Genomic DNA, 17,833 nt, shown 5'->3' on the forward strand with positions numbered 1-17,833 from the left:
ACGTTTTGTTTCATTATGGTCTTAAACTTTTGACCAGCTAGTATTTAGGCTAATTTCATAGTGTTCACATTTTCCCTATTTAAATGCTAAAAAGTTTTTTAATTTTCTTCTTTTGAAGCTCTACTGAAATAAGTGGTTGAGTCTAACAATGTAAAATGCACATTTTATCTTCATTTTCATTGGCCTTAAAATTTTGGCCAGTAGTGTGTGTATAATATGGAATTTTCACACAAATTCCTGTTCAAAAAAGTCTTAAGTTTTTGTCATTCTTGCCACTTTTGTGTCTTATAATTATTTTGAATACACATTTGATTTACCCTTGGGAGGATGATTATAATATTTCATATTGTGCATGAAGTGTAGACAACAGTGTTCTTCTGGTTTTAGAACAGGAGATAACAGTGGCTGTGGCCTTTCTTGTGTTTCAATGAGAATAACTAGTTAACTTGTATAAGTAGTCACTGTGGGTAAATGCAGTGTTATCTGTTGAAGTGAGGAGCACTAAGTTTAAACAGGTCAATATATGATCTCCACTTAGTCATTAGAAGAGAACAGCTTTAATGCAATAGAAGTAGCAGTTCTTTGTCCAAAGCAACTACACACTGTGTTTGTGTTAAGTTGAAATAAAATATGTGCTTTTTTTTTCCACTCTCTTTATTTCATTCTCATTAATTTAGAAATTCAGAGAAAAACATTGTAATTCTGTAAAAAATATCTTGTTGAATCTCCCATTATACTGTAGACACCTCACAATTCTAAGGAAAATCTGTTTTGACACAAATATGCTTTAATGGAACAAAAAAAAGCTATTACTTTCATCATATATTTAACATACATGATATAAACACTGCAAAATATTCCTGCTCCTAAGTGGTAGTTTAGCAAAATTAAAAAGAAAAAATCTTAACATTTCTAAAATAATTATTCCATTTCACAGGAGTTAGAAGGCCTTATCAAAGTTAACCAGATGACACACAAGCTCTTAAGTAAATACATAACTTTGAATGATTTTGATGCCATGTTTCGTGAGGCCAATCACAATGTTCTGGCTCCTTATGGTAGAATCTGCCTTCACGTATTTTGGGAACTAAATTATGACTTTCTTCCTAATTATTGTTACAATGCTGCTACATCAAGGTAAGCTAATGGGATTTTTTATAGATATTTTGTGTATTTAATATCTAATTGTTTTTATGATGAATAATAGTTTAAAAAGTATTTCCATCAGGTTGTTTAGTAATATCCATACTGTCATAAACCATTCTTTCTGTTGTTGTCACAAGTTCTGTGGTAATTTTTTCAATGAAAGGAAAACTTTTCTATTTTAAATCCTCAGACAAACCTGATACAGTTGCTATTTTTGTATACTTTGACAGCAAATATATTTCACCAATATATTTGTTATATGAACTGAATCTTAGGTTGAATTGCATTAAGAGACCAATAGATTATTTTTACAGTTAAAGAAAATGTTAATTATTTATGTAACACAAATTTTGTTCCTGGATAGTATGTGTTATTTCTTAATTACTTATGTTGTAAAAGTACAGAAAATGGCCATCATTCCCATCAAACTTTACTTTTGTGACCTGGAAAATAAAATATAGGAATTAACCTATTTTCTATGTAAAAATGGACAAATTTGCACATTTTCATTTACATAAGGTCTGAATAAAACAACATATGAATCAAGATTTATATGTATTTATACTAAAACTACACAAAAATGTTTAGAAGTGAGTAGTTTTTTGAGACTTGCAACTGCAATGTAAATCACTTTCATGTATCAGCCCCCAAATATACTCTCCCATCATGTTTTCATTATATGGTCCCATGTCAAAAAAGCAAAGTTTGAAGAGAAAATAGGTCTTTTCCATTTACTTTAGGCATGAGCAATTGGGAAATGACACTTTTTGCCCAGTAACAAGTAAAGTAAAAATTTTGTTACATAGTGTTATGTGTGTGTGTGTGTGTGCTTGTTTGCTTGCTCATACATGAGACATAAGCAACTAATTATGATTAGTAAATTACTGCAAAGACTTTATATTCTCTAAAAATTAAGTAAATTTTAATAAAACATCTAATATAAATGGAGACATAATCTCCAAAATGCATCTTTATTTGCTTAAATTTCTACAATTACAGCTTTGTCAATTGCTGTTAAGTCTACAAATTAACTAATCAACATAAAATGAAATTTAGTTTCAAGTGGATTAATGAATTTGTAATTCATCAATAGCACCTTTTTTTTTGCTTTACATTTTCTATGAAAATAATTCAAGTTGTTTTAAAGAAAGTTTTTGAGTAACTCTAAAATTATAAAATTCAAAGATGATTACAAGACCATAAAGTTGTAAAAGTCATAGAATTTTGAGCTTGACAGAGCTAAAATTTGTGCATAATAGGCCCAGATGTAATCATAGGGGTAATACAAATTTCAAAGTAAAAATGTAGTATGTACATCATTTATTTAGTGCAGTTTAAAATTGTATTAGTTTGTAAATGGTAAATTAAAATATTTTTGAAAAAATGTATTTAAACTGCAAACATATAGCATTTTGTGTACATATATTGGTAACGGATGTTGTGTCATGTTGGTTAAAGAATATACAGTTTATTTAAAGGAGATTCACAGGAAATTTTTATATTAATAAATTTATGATCCTTACACCAAGCATTTTATAGGTGCTGTATTACTTGTACATACTAATATACAAGAGGTAGACTAGTAATAAATGACTGCAGTGGTGGGCAGAACTGTTATGTATATAAAATGTTTTGTTTGTTATGTTTTGTCAATAAAATTGCCATCAAGTTCCTTGTTTATTTTATTGGTCAGGATATTTTCATTATTTTGTCATTATTTTTGTAGCTATTGAGTTATTATTTACTGTTGTGTGGTTTAGTCTTTTGCAAACTATTTTAAGATACTGACAAACAGCATTGTTTACTTTGTCTGTATAGGACAGTATCATTTAACTATTTTACTATCAGTAAAGTATCACTTTTAGGTTTTCTTATTTATGTAATTATGTTTTTAAGGTTTGTCAAAGTGAAAGATATAATGTTCACTCAGTCTGTATCTCGAGATAAGCCACCAGCAGCCCAACCTCATTACTTTTGGGGAACAAAAGTAAGTAGCGATTCAAGTTTCAAGCAAGTAAAAACTTAACAGTATTTTCATTTTCTTATCTGATAAGATTTCAAGCATTGTAAGGTCATGGTGTCTGAAGCACCTGTTATTTGGTTGTCTGCTAATTATATAACATGCAGCTACTACCCACAATAACTCTAACATAGCTTTTGATGTTTTGAAATACACTTGAATGTAGTCTCTTTGTTTACTTTATCATTGAACATTCAACTCAGTTTTTAACAAAATGACATGAAATGTTTCATACAGGTTCCTCACACACATACAGCCTTCCCACCCTTACAGACAATGAACAAAGAAAGAATATAAAAACAAGAGGGAAAAATCAAGAGGGGGGTAGCAACAAAGAGTTTTAGACCTACGATTAATTAGTCTATGAGCATACACAAATTCCGTCATAGACATGTAAAGGATGATTCAAAATAATTAGTATAATTTTGATAACAAACAGGTACAATTTGTAATATTGTAGGGTTATATGACAAAACTACTGTTGTCGGATGTATCTGACTGCTTTCAAATACGTGGCACAGTTTTTGGAACACCTGATCAAGTTGAGGATGAGCATTATTCTCTGCCATAAGCAAGTGACCCCATCTGTCTGTTCTGGGTTGCCACACTTGCAGGGGAAAGGTTTCAAGAATAACTATGTTGCTATGAGTCCAGTATAACATAAACATGTTTGTCTATACAATTGCACTATAAATTTTGATACAGAATCTGTATCTTCACAAAATTTGATAGACTTTTTAGTAAAGATTACAAGTATTTTGTATATAAAAAATCAGAATTTGTGATTAAATATTTTTACTGAAGATTTGTTTGTGAATATAGATTGTTTCATTACTAGTCTGTGTGCAAAGAAATTTCATGTTGTGATATGTTTCAAGTGTGTGTTTTTGGTAAGATTTTATATTTTATTTTCTATACCATAACTATGTGGGGTGTGATGTCTTACTAACCCCCTAAACATTGTAAAAAAATTAGGATAATTTTGACCTTTGTATTCAGTTACTGCTGGACATAATATTAAATATTAAGAGTTAAAAGAGTGCACTTAAATTTTGATATTTGTGTATCATGTGGCATGTTGAATGCAGCAGTGGTTCAGATTAGATTTTTGTGATGTCAAAATACAAAGTCTGTAATTTTGTACATATTAGGAACTCAAATTACTGATTTTTTTTTAGAAAAAGCAAGAATATAAAAAAAGAACCTACTATCTTAATTATTTGCTGAGATATCACTCTTCTACTGAATCAAACACAGTGATCCTTCTCACCTCTTTTTATTTATGAAAATGCTCCCTTGTATACATATGATATTATATACATACAGTTTAGTTACTCAGCTTGATTAATTATGGTATTGATATAGTTATTTGTGATTTTGGGGTTATTTCAAATGTGTGTATGAAACTGTAAAAAATTATTTTATTTCTCATCTTGCACTTGCAAAATTTAAAAGGCTTAGCAACCTGCATCAAGCAGCAAATTAGTACAAAAGTTGTCATATCAAGAAGATATAATTGTTTGCTGTACTTATTAATTTTATGTTTTATGTTTTAAGAATAATAAGTTCAATAACTTATTTCAAAATAGTATTAATCTATATACATATATAATATCTAATAATTGAAATTTGGCTGTATTTTACAAAATTATAGTCCCATAAAGCACAAGTCACTTTGTAAAGATTATATATCAGTCTTATGTTATTTGAAATGTAACATAAATGCACATGCACTGTGCCAATGAAACTGGAAGAACAAGTGAATATATATATAAATGTGTAATGTTATGAGACTTCAGCCATTTAGACTAAATAGTTATAAAATCTAAAACTGTTATAATTTGTAGTTGTTCTAGAACAAAAAAAACAGCACATTTTATATTTTCTTTGTAATTTGTTATGGTGGTTATGAGGTCAGTCAAATTTACAGACCCCATAGGCTAGAGTAAATAATGGACAAAGTATAAAGCTTCAGTGAAAACTGATATTTGAAATGTATTTAGGAGATTACCCAAATAACATTTGAGATTTTGGGGATGAAGAATAGTTTTCTTATCATAACATGAAAATCACTTTGCAGTTGGACTAGTAATGAAACAGACTGTATTTGTATAAACAAATCTTTAGTAAAAAAAATATTTTGTTAAAAAGACTTAGAACCTGTATTAAAATTCTACCAAATTTTGTGAAGATACACATACTGTATCAAAAGTTATAGTATAAATACTTATGTTTATTAAACTGAACCTGTCTGAAAGGATTAACATATTTCTTTTGAAAAAAAAAATTAAAAAAAAAAGTACAGAAAATGACAACATTTATTGGTAACTATAAATTTTGGTTGAAATCAAATTATATATGATAAATAAACTTTATTTTCAATAAAAATTCTTAACTTATTTTATTTATGCTTGCTATGAATATGCTAAAGTTAACAGTAATATTTAACTCATTGATTGCTGTTTCCCTGTGTTGTTAAAGTCTGCCACAAGCAGTTGAATGTAAATGTTTTATATATGGTGTATGGCTTACAGAAATTTCACATGTTTAGAGTAGTCAGTCAGTTGGTTTATACATAAGAATTTGAATTATCTGAATGTTTTGTCATTGCCGACTGTACTTTCTAAATCTCACAATGCTTTTATAATGTCCAGTTCTATGAGAAAATTTGTAGAGATTTCAAACAATTATAATTGACTATAGAAACATTTTCAAGAATGAAAATATTATCTAAAGAAGTTAAGAACTTTTCAGATCTGTGGTTTTATTTTTAAATCTTTGACAACTCACATTCAATACTTGTAAGCTTCTTACAAAACAGTAAATTACTTTTTACTCCACTTTATTTATTTAATTGTATTTGAAACTGTACCTATTTACAATTGTATTTAAAATTTACAATCACATAAATATACTTAGGGAAAAATTAAAAAAAAACTGAATATAAACAAGAAGGAAATTACAGAAAGCTATATTCTCTTATGTTGGTGATCTCTCTGAAAGTTCTTAAACACATATTTTATGTGATTGTAAAAAGACTGTAAATAAGAGGCTATACTTGCACAATTAGAGAAGGAGAAGGAAAAACATGTGAGAAATAAAACCTTGAAGGATTTTAGTTTCTTTATTAATTTAAATCCCTGACCTGAAATAGACAGTAAAATTATAAAATCAATGAATGTGCATTTTACTGGCAAGATACTTCAGAGATGTGCAGAAATCAAAGTTGTAATTTTCTTTATAACATTCCTTTCAATTGAGACTAAATGTTATAAAAGAAAAATATATCAGTTAAAATATTTTTGAGTAAGAAATTGTTGAAATATTGTAAGAATTTTATTATTATTTGAATTTTGAAATTTGATTTCTAGATGTGCACTTGACACCTAAAATTGATGCTCTCCAGTCTGGAGAGGGTTGATACTTCATTCCACTATTTATGAATTTCATAATTCCTTTAATATCATAAAGGTGCAATCAAAGCTTAATTATATTACAGCATGGAAGAATATTATGCTCATATAATAACAAGTTGGTAAACAATAACTTATAAAACTAAGGAAGTGATTTCTTTTAGGGGGACATCCTACGTGTTTCAACAGAACATATAATATGTTCTTAAACTGAATCCCATTTAATAAACGATGTATTTTTGAATGCATAAACTTCAAATAAACTTGTGAAGTATAACCTAATAAGACAAATATTTTTATTTTCAGGCTCTGAATATGGCTTACAATACCATTTATAACCAGTACAATCGTTTTGTTGGATCTCCTCACTTTCGTGCTATATGTAAGCTTCTTGGTTATCAAGGAATTGCTGTGGTTATGGAGGAATTACTGAAAATTGTGAAAAGTCTGGTAAGTTGTGCAAATTATCTTTGTTTTACAATATCTGTTCAGTAAGTTTCAAATTGTGCTTTACTTAATTTTAGGTGGTTGTTATGAGTTGAATTTAAGAATTATTCTTGAGTAATTTTCAGTTCTACCTTCTTTCTTTAATAATTAAAGGTAATAATCATATAACAGTATTTGTTTTTATCTAACTCTTATTTGCGTATGATTCAAAAAAATTATTTATGAATACAATATGTTGTTTTTATATATTTTGTTATATCAGGAATTGTGATAGATATGATTACATATTTTGCATGTATGTAGACATCCCTATAGATCCTAGATTAGAATATACAGGATCAGTTATCAAGCAGTTGATGAAAGACTACCTTGGAAAAGATTATATATTATATACTGATAATTATTATACAAGTCCAGAATTATGGAATTTTCTCTGAAAATAAGTGTGGTTTGTGCAGAACAGTTAGAACTAATTGCAGGAACATGCTTAAATTTGTGCCTGTGAAGAAGGGAGATGATGAGACCAAAAAACAAGGGAATATTTTAACACTGCAATGGAAGGACAAACATCCTGTTACTTTGCTTAGTGCGGTACATAAAGGTGAAATGAAATACAATGGAAAGGATGATTACAAAATAACCAATAACCAAACCCAGTATTATTTTAGATTATGTTATCAACATGAGGCAACTTGACAAAAGTGACATGCAAACTGGACAAATTGATTGCCTTTGTACATGTGTGAAGTGGTGCAAGAAGTTCTTTTTTCACTTAATTGATATCTCAATTTTGAATTCTTATTATGTGTATCTTATAAAAATGGCAAAAAGTCATAACTGAGGCAATTTAGTTACAACGTAATTTACCAATTATTGGAAAGTTATGGAAGGGTGACAAGACTTTTCCCAGGAAGACAGCTTTACTCTTCCTGATAGACTTGTTGGAAAAGAAATATTTTCATGGAACTTTTTAGAAAGCATTCCATCCTCAGGAGCTAGAAAAAGAGGACAAAGACGTTGTAGGCATACAACAAGAAAAGAAAAGAAGCAAAAGATGATGACTACCTGTTGTTAAGAATGTAGAGTGGCATTATGCATTAGAAAATGTTTTTGTGATTTTCATATCCTAAAAAACATTGAAACTAATAATAAATAAGTCTTTATTATGCTTTTCTTTTCATTTTCTTTCATATTCTGTTCAGAATTCATAACAAAAATGCAAAGATTATGCTTAAGAAATGTTTTTATGTCTGTGGTGACCTGCTACCTACAACATTCCTGCTGTTTAAGGGTTAAGAGGTTATAGAGGTTAAGCAAATGAAATATGATAACTTTAAGATGAAGAAAAGTATTTTTGTACTTAAAATGAAAATCACCTTGCACTTGAATTATTAACAGCTTTGAAAGCATATTGCTACCATAGATAAATAACGTACTTATTTATAAAAATATAATTAAAATAATCTCATCCATTGGCCCTCGATGTAGATTCCTGTACATGGTGAGGGGACCTCCCAAGGAAGGTTCTGTTCTTTCACTTTACCTCCTCTGGGATCTAAAACATTTACCCATGTGTGGCAACCTGTGAAGGGAAGGAGAGGATCCTGGTTGTTGAAGGGTCAAACCCGAACACACCACTTTGGCTTTGAATTCCTGTAGACGGGTGACCTTGGGGTGGTCCCACTTGGGTGAGTAGGCTGGTCCACTTGGTCTAGGGTCAACCAAATACCAGTGTTGGATGTTCTCAACAGGTGTTGTGGACATTGTATCTGATGCTGGTGTTTGGGTATAGTGCTCACAAAACCATGGAGTTGCTGCAGTGTCCTTATTTGACATTGTAGTGCATCACCTCATAGGGCACCATGGTGGGTGGGGTCAGTGGGCACCTAAATATTCTGGTTTTTATTAAGGATCCTCCAAATAAGAATTTAAATAAAATAGTGAAGAAACAGCTCATAGGTAAATGACCATGTCTTGAAGATTTTGAGCAGGAATCTTCAACACCTGTAACACCTGTTTTACCTCATTATCTTACACTACATTCTCTTTCAGAAAAACCTTTTGGGCAGTTGTCTTTCTTTTTCATTCAGAAAGGACTAGACAGACCTGCTGGCTTTCCAAAGTCAGTAATGAAGCTTCAATGTGGTAACATGTTGGTGAACTCCTCTTGCATTTAAAGGCGATTGGGGATATACCTATTGAGGTTACACCTCATGCTACTTTGAATTCATCGTGAAGAGTTGTTGTTGAGAGGAGTTTGAATAACATCCCAGAGTCAGAGATTCTCACTGGTTTCTCCACCCAAGGAGTTTCTACAGTGAGGCGTATCTACACTTTCAAAGATGGAATTATGATGCCAACCATTTTTCTCATTCTCACAAATACATCACCACATCCACCTGCCACCATCAAGGCAGATTATCTTAATTGCAGAATACAGCCATACATTCCACACCCTCTCCAATGTTTCCAGTGTCAGCGGTTTGGTCACTCGAAGAAGTTATGCTATGGTTCCTTGACGTGTGCTCGTTGCAGTGGCAAGGACCATGGTGCTTATGAGTGTGAAACAGACCCTCATTGCATCAATTGCAATGTCTCTTGCTCATCCTACTTTCATTCTTGCCCTAAATGGTTGAAAGAAAAAGAGGTGCAGCATTTGAAAATGATTCATAACATTACTTATCCTGAGGCTCAAAAGTTGTATGCTGTTGCACTTTGTTTTACTACTACAGTGGCAGTGCAGATGGATCTCTCTGTGCCTCCAAAAGAATTGTTCTCGAAACAAATGAAAAGTCTTTTGACTTTGCCTGGAGAGACCTATGATCAGTCAGACCTTGAAGCTCTCATTGAACAGTTGTCGTCTCCCTTTTTAATCCTGGGGGACTTTAATGGACATCATCCCCTCTGGGGAAGAGCTAATACTGATTGGAGAGGTTGCTCCAAAGACCATATGCTCACAGATCACAACCTTTTACTTTTCAATACTGATTCTTCTACTTATTTTCATGCACCTAGTCAGTCCTTTACTGCGATTCATCTCTCAATTTGCTCCCCTTCACTGTTCTCCCATTTTTCTTGTAGGGTTGATAATAATCCACAAGGCAGTGATCATTTTCCTATAATTTTAAGAGAGACTGGCAGTAGTCTATGCCACCTGACCCTCTTTCACTGCTCTTGTAGAACTTGATCCTGTCATTGTCTGTAAGTTATCAGTAGACGACTGTGTGGCAGTAGTAGCTGACTATATACAAGCACCTGCTCAATGTATTCCTGAAACCTCAACACATTTTCCACAATATCCTCGTCCATGGTGGAATTCTGCCTGCCACATGGCATGGAAGGCTCAAAAACAGGCCTACAATACTTTTCGTAGGTATCCCACACTCTCGCACCACATCACTTTCCAGCAGGTCTGTGCACATGCTTGGTGGGTAAGACGTTAAAGCCAAAATCTTGGATTAAGTTCACAACCAGCATATCTTCTACCACCAGTTCCAAAGTCCTATGGAACAAGATTCAAAAGGTCAGTGGGCAATATAATTGTCCCCCTTTTGATCTTGCTCTCTGATGGTCAGGAAGTAGCTGATACCCGAAGCATCACCGATACTCTAGGTAAAAGCTTTTGCTGGGTATCTAGCACTTTTCCATCTTCCTCCACCTTATTAGCTGTCAAGACACAGGCAGAGTGCTCACCTCTTTCCTTTCAAGCTTATTGTCTGTATAACTATAATCATCTCTTTACACTGGTGGAATTCAAAGTGCCCCTTCATCGGTCTGGCAGTACGTCGGTTGGACCTGATGATGTACACTATGAAATGCTGTGCCATCTATTTCCTGCTTCTCTTGCTATTCTTGTGATTGTTCTTAACCAGATCTGGCAGGAGAATGTTTTTCCTGATGCCTGGTGCCAGATTATTGTCCTGCCTTTCTCTAAGCCTGGGAAGGATCCCAAGTTTCCTTCAAACTGCCGTCTAATTGCTTTAATGAGCTGTCCCTATAAGGCCTTAGAGAAGATGGTTAATGCTCGTCTTGTTTGGTTCCTCGAATCAAACAAACTCCTCTTGCCCACCCAGTGTGGGTTCCAATGGCAGTGCTCCACCATGAACCACCTGATTCGGCTTGAAACTTCAGTCAGAGAAGCTTTTCTCAAACAATAACATCTTGTATCGATATTCTTTGACATGGAGAAGGCTTATGATACATTGTGGAAGTATTACATTTTCCGAGAACTCCATATATATTTGTCACGTGGCTATTTGCCCATTTGACACTTTCCCATTCTTTTCTACAGAAACTTGGAGTCCTTCAGGGCTTTGTTTTGAGTGTCACACTTTTCAATATGAAGATTAATGTCATCACTGAACAACTCCCTCTTACTGTTGCAAACAGGTTCTATGTCAACGACTTTCACATCTCATGTCAATCGTCAAACATGAGGTATATTGAGCGGATGCTACAGACTGCCCTCGATCATTCTCTGAAGGGGACCACAGCAAACAGCTTTAACTTCTCTCTCTCTAAAACTATTTGCATGCATGCACTTTTACTGCCAATGGTGTATTCACATTGATTCTGAACTTTGTATTGGTCAATTTGTGCTGCTCGTGGTTCCTGAGACAAAGTTCTTGGGGTTTATCTTTGAATGTAAGCTGACCTTTATTCCACACATCAAGTAGCTGTGGGTCAAATGTCCAGAACACTAAACATTCTTCGTATCCTCTGTTCCACCACTTGGGGAGCAGATTGGTGTTCTATACTAAAGATATATTATGCTCTTATTAAGTCAAAACTTGACTATAGATCACTGGTCCATGGCTCTACCAGAACCTCAGCATTAAAGATGTTGGGCCCCATTCATCATCAAGGACTTCGGCTTTGCACTAAGGCTTTCTGCACTTCCCCAGTTTAGAGCTTACACATAGAATCTCATGAACTTTCTTTGCACCTCTGCAGTTTGCAACTGTCTTTACTTTATGCTTCAAAACTTTGTTCCTTACCAAGGTGTTGTGTTTTCCTTCCTCGGTGGGCCGTACTTTTTCACAACAGACAAATTGCCATTTCTCCTTTTGGCTTTCATATCTAGGCTCAGCTGGATTAATTGGGTCTGTCCTTGGATGATATTGCTGTATCCACTGGTCAGCGCATCCCACCATGGCTTCTTACAGTCCCCAAATATGACCTTTCTTTAAGTCATCTGAGAAAAGCAGACGCTCTTGATTGGAAATACTGTCTCTTATTTGCTGAATGTTTTTCAAACCATTCTTCCATTCCTATTTATACAGATGGTTTGAAATCAGATGAATGTGTGGGTGTTTGTTGTGGTTTGGTGGTTGGGTGCAGAATCCCTTCTACAGCTTCTGTGTTCACTGCTGAACTATATGCCATTTCTCTTGCCCTGGATCACATGGAAGCTAAGCAGTACTCAAACTGCACTATTTATGCTAACTTGCTTAGTTCTCTTCTGGCCGATATTCAAAACCGACTGGCCAGTTTCTCTTTGGCATCCACTTCTATCCAGTTTTTCTGGTTTCAGGGCCACGATGGCATTTGCAGGAACAAGCTTGCCGACACCATAGCTAAATCTGTCTGCTCTGGCACTATCACTGCTGTGCCTGTTCTATATGTGGACTATGGTCTTGTATTCAAGGCTTGGCTCCATGTCAGTTGGCAGTCGACTTGGCAGTGAAAATGAGCGTTTCCAAATAAAATCCTATATTGGACTTTGATCATCATGCTTCCATAAGGATTGGAAAGAGGAAGTTGTTCTAACTGGACTGTGCATTGTTTACAGTTTTTTATCTCATTGTTTTCTTTTATCTGGTACTGATGCACCATTGTGTTGTCTTTGTAACACTCAGGTCAAAATAAGCCACATTTTACTGTTTTGACATCATTATGACTCTCAACGATGGCACCATTTTAAACATGTTCTGTCCCAAGGTTTATCCATAATGTTAGACAGTGTTACTGATGATGGTGACACTTTCCACCTTTGAAATATTTTTAGATTTTTAAAGGCCATTAATCTTTTTCATGCTATTTAAGTTTTGTAATTTATACATTAGACCTTTTTTAATGTGATTCCCTTTTAAGAATCAAAGTCCATATCATTTGATTTGTAGTTAGAAAATGGCTGTAATGTCAACTAACTTGAAACCAGGACTAGAAAGGCCAACTTCATGTGATTGAAGCTGCTGTTTGAACTACCCATTAGTCATCCTCGCAAGTTATAATTAAAATTTATCTGTAAATCTTTTAAAACTTTTATTTTACTTTCTGAAAATGACCATAACGTCAAATAACTTGGAACCAGGACTGGAGAAAACAACTTCGGGTTACTGATGGTGGTTTTTGAACTTGTCTATTAGTCATCCTGGTGGGTTATGGTAATATCAGAAAGTCCTTTATAATTTGTATTACTGTAGAATTTCTCTTACAGCTGTAGACTAGGTGTAAACATTGGTTTTAATGCTATTTATGTTTTTTAAACTTCTTTTTAATTTAACATCCTTTTATGAATTTTACTAAATTTACTTTATCTTTTTACCAGATGTTTGGCGCATATACCCTAGCTGCTTTGTGCCATAAAACACCAACCAACTCATCCATTGTGTTTAAAATACTAATAAACTTTAACAAGATCTTAAGGTTTTTATGAGGAATGCTCAGAGTTATTGCATGTTTGTGGTGTCTCCTGATTTCAGACCAGATATTCCTTCTCTTTGTGAGAACCTTAACAGAACAATTATAATTTGGATGGTCTTTTTCCACCTTCTTTGCCATACAGTCCAGAGTTCCACTTGTAGATGCCCCCATACCACATTCAGCCGTCCTTGATTTGGTGTGACAGGTATGTGACCTTTTGTCTGTGTCCACTGTGTCTTATAACTCCTTTTCTTTTGCATTCTGTTCCTTCTTCTGACTACCTGGTTTTCCATCCCTCATCAGATTCTGGAGTTCAGGCAGATTAGTTTGTAGCATAGTCATGTTTTGAGTTCAGCATGCCTCATAACTTGGACAATTACACTTTAGCATACCATCATTCAGATTTTCTGTTTCTTGACTTAAACCTTAGAGTTTTTGATACAAGTATGTGAAGTTTAAGCCCTGATATTTCCATAATATTTTCTGTAGCCCCATTTTCTTGCTTGCATTTCTCTTTCTTCACTATCCTGATTTACCTCTCTTCCATCCATTTTGTGTCTAAGTCTATCTACTGGTATTTGAAAGATACTTACTGCATTCTGTATTCCACATTGTTGAGCTTGTCTTTCTTGGCCCTTTCCCTTTAAACATGACTCCTTTCGGATCTCATGCATAGAAACTCAGTGTTAATTAGTATGTGGTTATCCATGTTTTATTTATGGAATCTCCACATGGATCTTTTTTATGTCAAAAGTTTTTTAAAGATAATTCTTAGTAGTACTGGGCAGCAGCTGCTCATTATCATTCTGCCTTTTTGTTTTTTGTCTCTTGCCTGTTGCAACCTTTGCCTACACTCATTTCCCTTTCTCATTCTCTTCCCCCCTTTGCCTGTTTCTCTTTCCTGGGTCTCAGCACTTAGTTGTCAAATTACTTGCTGCTAGGCTCCATTGCCTTCATACGTTACTTTTGTTTTGTCCAGAAAGGTTAAGCTTAACAATTTTGCACTAACTCCATCTAAGGTTCTTTCATTTTTGGGGAATTGGATTTCCATGTAATCTTGCTTGAAATCCCCTGGGTTTTGTTGAATCACTAGGCTAAATCAACATGCAGAAAGGGAGAGAGAAAGATAAAAAAGACAACACTGTGATGGGTGTTCTTTCATCTCCCCATCTGGAATTGGATTTTTCTGTGGGTGCTTGTGTGACTGATCATGGAGCAGTTATGGATACACAGGAGATCACAGGTCTTTGGTCAAGGTGGTCAATATGTTGGAGCTTCTTACTGCTCCACAGACTTTGAATCATTTCCTGCTTTTAATATGAGGCAAAGTGGTCATGATTCATTCTGACAGTTTGACCATTGTCTTGTATATCAATCAACAAGGGGGCTCCATTTCATGTTCACTTTGTCTACAGATATTAGAACTACTATTTTGGGCCCATCACTTTGCACCACCTACTTCTGATTTTGTTCCAGATGCTCTTAATTTTGGTTATGGGTTGATTGCCTCTTCTGAACAGTATTCTTCCCATGGAATGATCTGTTCAACTTTGTTTTTTCTGTCTTAGCCTCCTTCAGTCAGCACTTCTAGAATCACTTCCACTTTACCCCTTTTTACTTCAGCAACTTCAGACACCAGTGTATTATTTTGCCATTACCACACTTTGGCTTCATTTGTGACATTTGTCTGGTTTCTTGTAAGATGTTCTTGACTCTTTACATGTGTAGCTTCCCTTCTTTTCCATTCAGTCCATCCTTTATGATGTGTGCTTTATATCTTTGAATTATTACTTGGGTCCTTCATTCTTCCCATTCTACACTCCATGCATATTGGAACCTCAGTATGGTTTGTGGTTCTCTAAGCCTCTACCCAACCTCCTCTTAAACCTTTGACTACCTGCTCCATGTGCTATTTATCCATAAAAACCTATTTTTTTGCTTCATTTTGTCAATGATGATCATCATTTGGATGTTTTTGCCCTCAACATATCGTGTCTGCTAGATGTTAGTGCCTAGGTGTGCTGGTGTTAGTTAGAGTTGAACAGGCCAACATAAGTTTACAGACATGTGGTTGGGCTGAGATCCTCCTCCTACCAGGTACTGGATGATACGTTCCTAATGTCACTTGGTTTTGGACTGGAGTTGCCCCTCGATATTGCATTCCATTTTCTTACTATTGCATGGATGTTGGTTAGGTATTAGATTTGTAAGCATTTGCTGGCCTGGGTGTTTGGAATAGAAGGCATTCTCCTTTTTGTTTCCTTATCTTCAGATCACAAATCATAGAGATCTACCTTCTACTGCAGAATGAGAGATAATTACTCAGTGCCTTCAGGTTTGAGATTGAAGTTAATTCACTGGTTACAGTCTGATTCAACCTAGCCAATTTACATTATTTGGCACATCCAATCATATATGTATTACTTTTCTCCCCAAATTTTCACAAACATGTATTTTCACAATGGGTAAAGAGTGTACCTAGGTGCAGTGGAAATGCTTTCTGTAAGATGCTAGTGTAGGTACATTTTGTAGTGATTTCTCCACCATTTCAACAAATAGTATTTTCAAGGACAAATATTTATTTTAGTTTATTAAAAATACTTTACAAGTGTTTCACATACAAAAAAACAACTCATTTTTAGTAATGATAATTGAAAGACTGCCAAATTTTGTGAAGATTTACATACTATATAAAAAGTGGGTATAGTAATAAGCTTATAGAAATGTTAAACAAGTCAAAGAGGTAATGCGGTCGTTCAAATTGGTCAAGCTGCTATTGAGAGAGTTACAAGTACCTTAGAAACTAAGTACAGAGTACAATTGGAACAAAATAAGCTTAATAATTTGGCACATGATCTACAGTAGATGATAATGTGACAAAACCAACATTTATTGCTTTGTAGTCAATAAAAATGGACAATTGGAACTTTAAGGATTCAAATGCACTTTATTTGCCAAGTATATACCCACTGTGTTAATTTCATTTTATTATAATTTATGCTATATGTGATAAATAGATTGATTTTGAAATATTGATAAATGTTTCCAATGTTAGGCTCAGATTCCTTGTTTGTTTTAAAGAGCTAGATGATTATAACCAATGTAAATAGTATAACTCAAATTAGTACAAAACCAAAAGTACATAGTGAACAATTGTTTGTAACCACAACTTGCCTGCTTCTGCAGATTGGTTCCACATATGGAAACATATATGATAAACTTAGCACTAGATGGGGGTTAGATTTGTAAAAGATGATTGAAATGACTCATCTTTATAAAAATATTTTTATTTTCTATCAAAAAATATTCAAAGTTATCTCACTTTTTCATGTATTGCATACATTTTTTAGGAGTTGGGTTCTCCTTAACTTTGTAGACAGAATTGCATAGTTCAAAATAAGTACTTTTGACTGGTTATATACTTGTAGTTGAGAAAGGTGGGTGTAGATAAACAAGTGTTTGAAAAAAAAGAGAGAGAGAGAGTGGACAGAGCCATTATGGAATTATTTACTGAGTGGTTCACAAGACTTTTACTAAGTTACATTCAAAATTTAATTTAATTAAACTATGTTTTGTTGATGTTATACCAATTAGTGTAGCATAAAACTGTAGTCAATATTCCATATTTTAATAGTATACAAGCTTTAAATTCTTATTTTTATAAGGCACTATTGAAAAAATCCTAAATTTCTGATAGTGTGAGAAATGCAAAATTTTTTCCTTTAGTCATCTCTTTAATTTATTTATCACCCCTCCAAAAAGTACAACATTTAATGTTAATTCTCACTAAAATATACTCATTGCTCAGACAATACATAATTTTCAATTTTGTTTGGTCACAGAGTCATCAAATAGAAAATCAGACCTCTCTTGCCACACTCACTTGTCATGTTCTCTCTTTCACGATTTATCAGTAGTTCTTTCTTACATTTAATCTTACATTACTTATAATCAGTAGGAGGCTAAAATGTTCATTTATTAAATGACCTTTTATGTTGTTTTTTGTGCAGAGAATTGGCAGTTTCTCATTCAGTACCGTGTTTCTCCGATAATAAGACCTAACCATAAAATAAGACCTAGTGTGATTTTTGGGGATAGTTTTAATATAAGCCCTACCCTTAAAATAAGCCCTAGTTAAGAGTAGCAGGAAGAGGAAAGAAAT

General features: G+C 33.7%; 1 protein-coding gene across 2 annotated transcripts in view; it reads left to right on the forward strand.

Moving 5' to 3' along the window:
- Cyfip (Cytoplasmic FMR1-interacting protein Sra-1) overlaps positions 1-17,833 on the forward strand; it is a 203,359-nt gene that overhangs the window by 119,295 nt on the left and 66,231 nt on the right. For both annotated transcript variants that reach the window (XM_076454172.1, XM_076454181.1), the window contains exons 19-21: positions 938-1,137; positions 3,043-3,133; positions 6,886-7,029. In XM_076454172.1, the coding sequence (XP_076310287.1) occupies positions 938-1,137; positions 3,043-3,133; positions 6,886-7,029 (435 nt within the window). The remainder of the gene's footprint in view (positions 1-937; positions 1,138-3,042; positions 3,134-6,885; positions 7,030-17,833) is intronic.

This window comes from Tachypleus tridentatus, chromosome 1 (assembly GCF_004210375.1).
Source record: "Tachypleus tridentatus isolate NWPU-2018 chromosome 1, ASM421037v1, whole genome shotgun sequence".
Classification (NCBI taxonomy): Eukaryota; Metazoa; Arthropoda; class Merostomata; order Xiphosura; family Limulidae; genus Tachypleus; species Tachypleus tridentatus.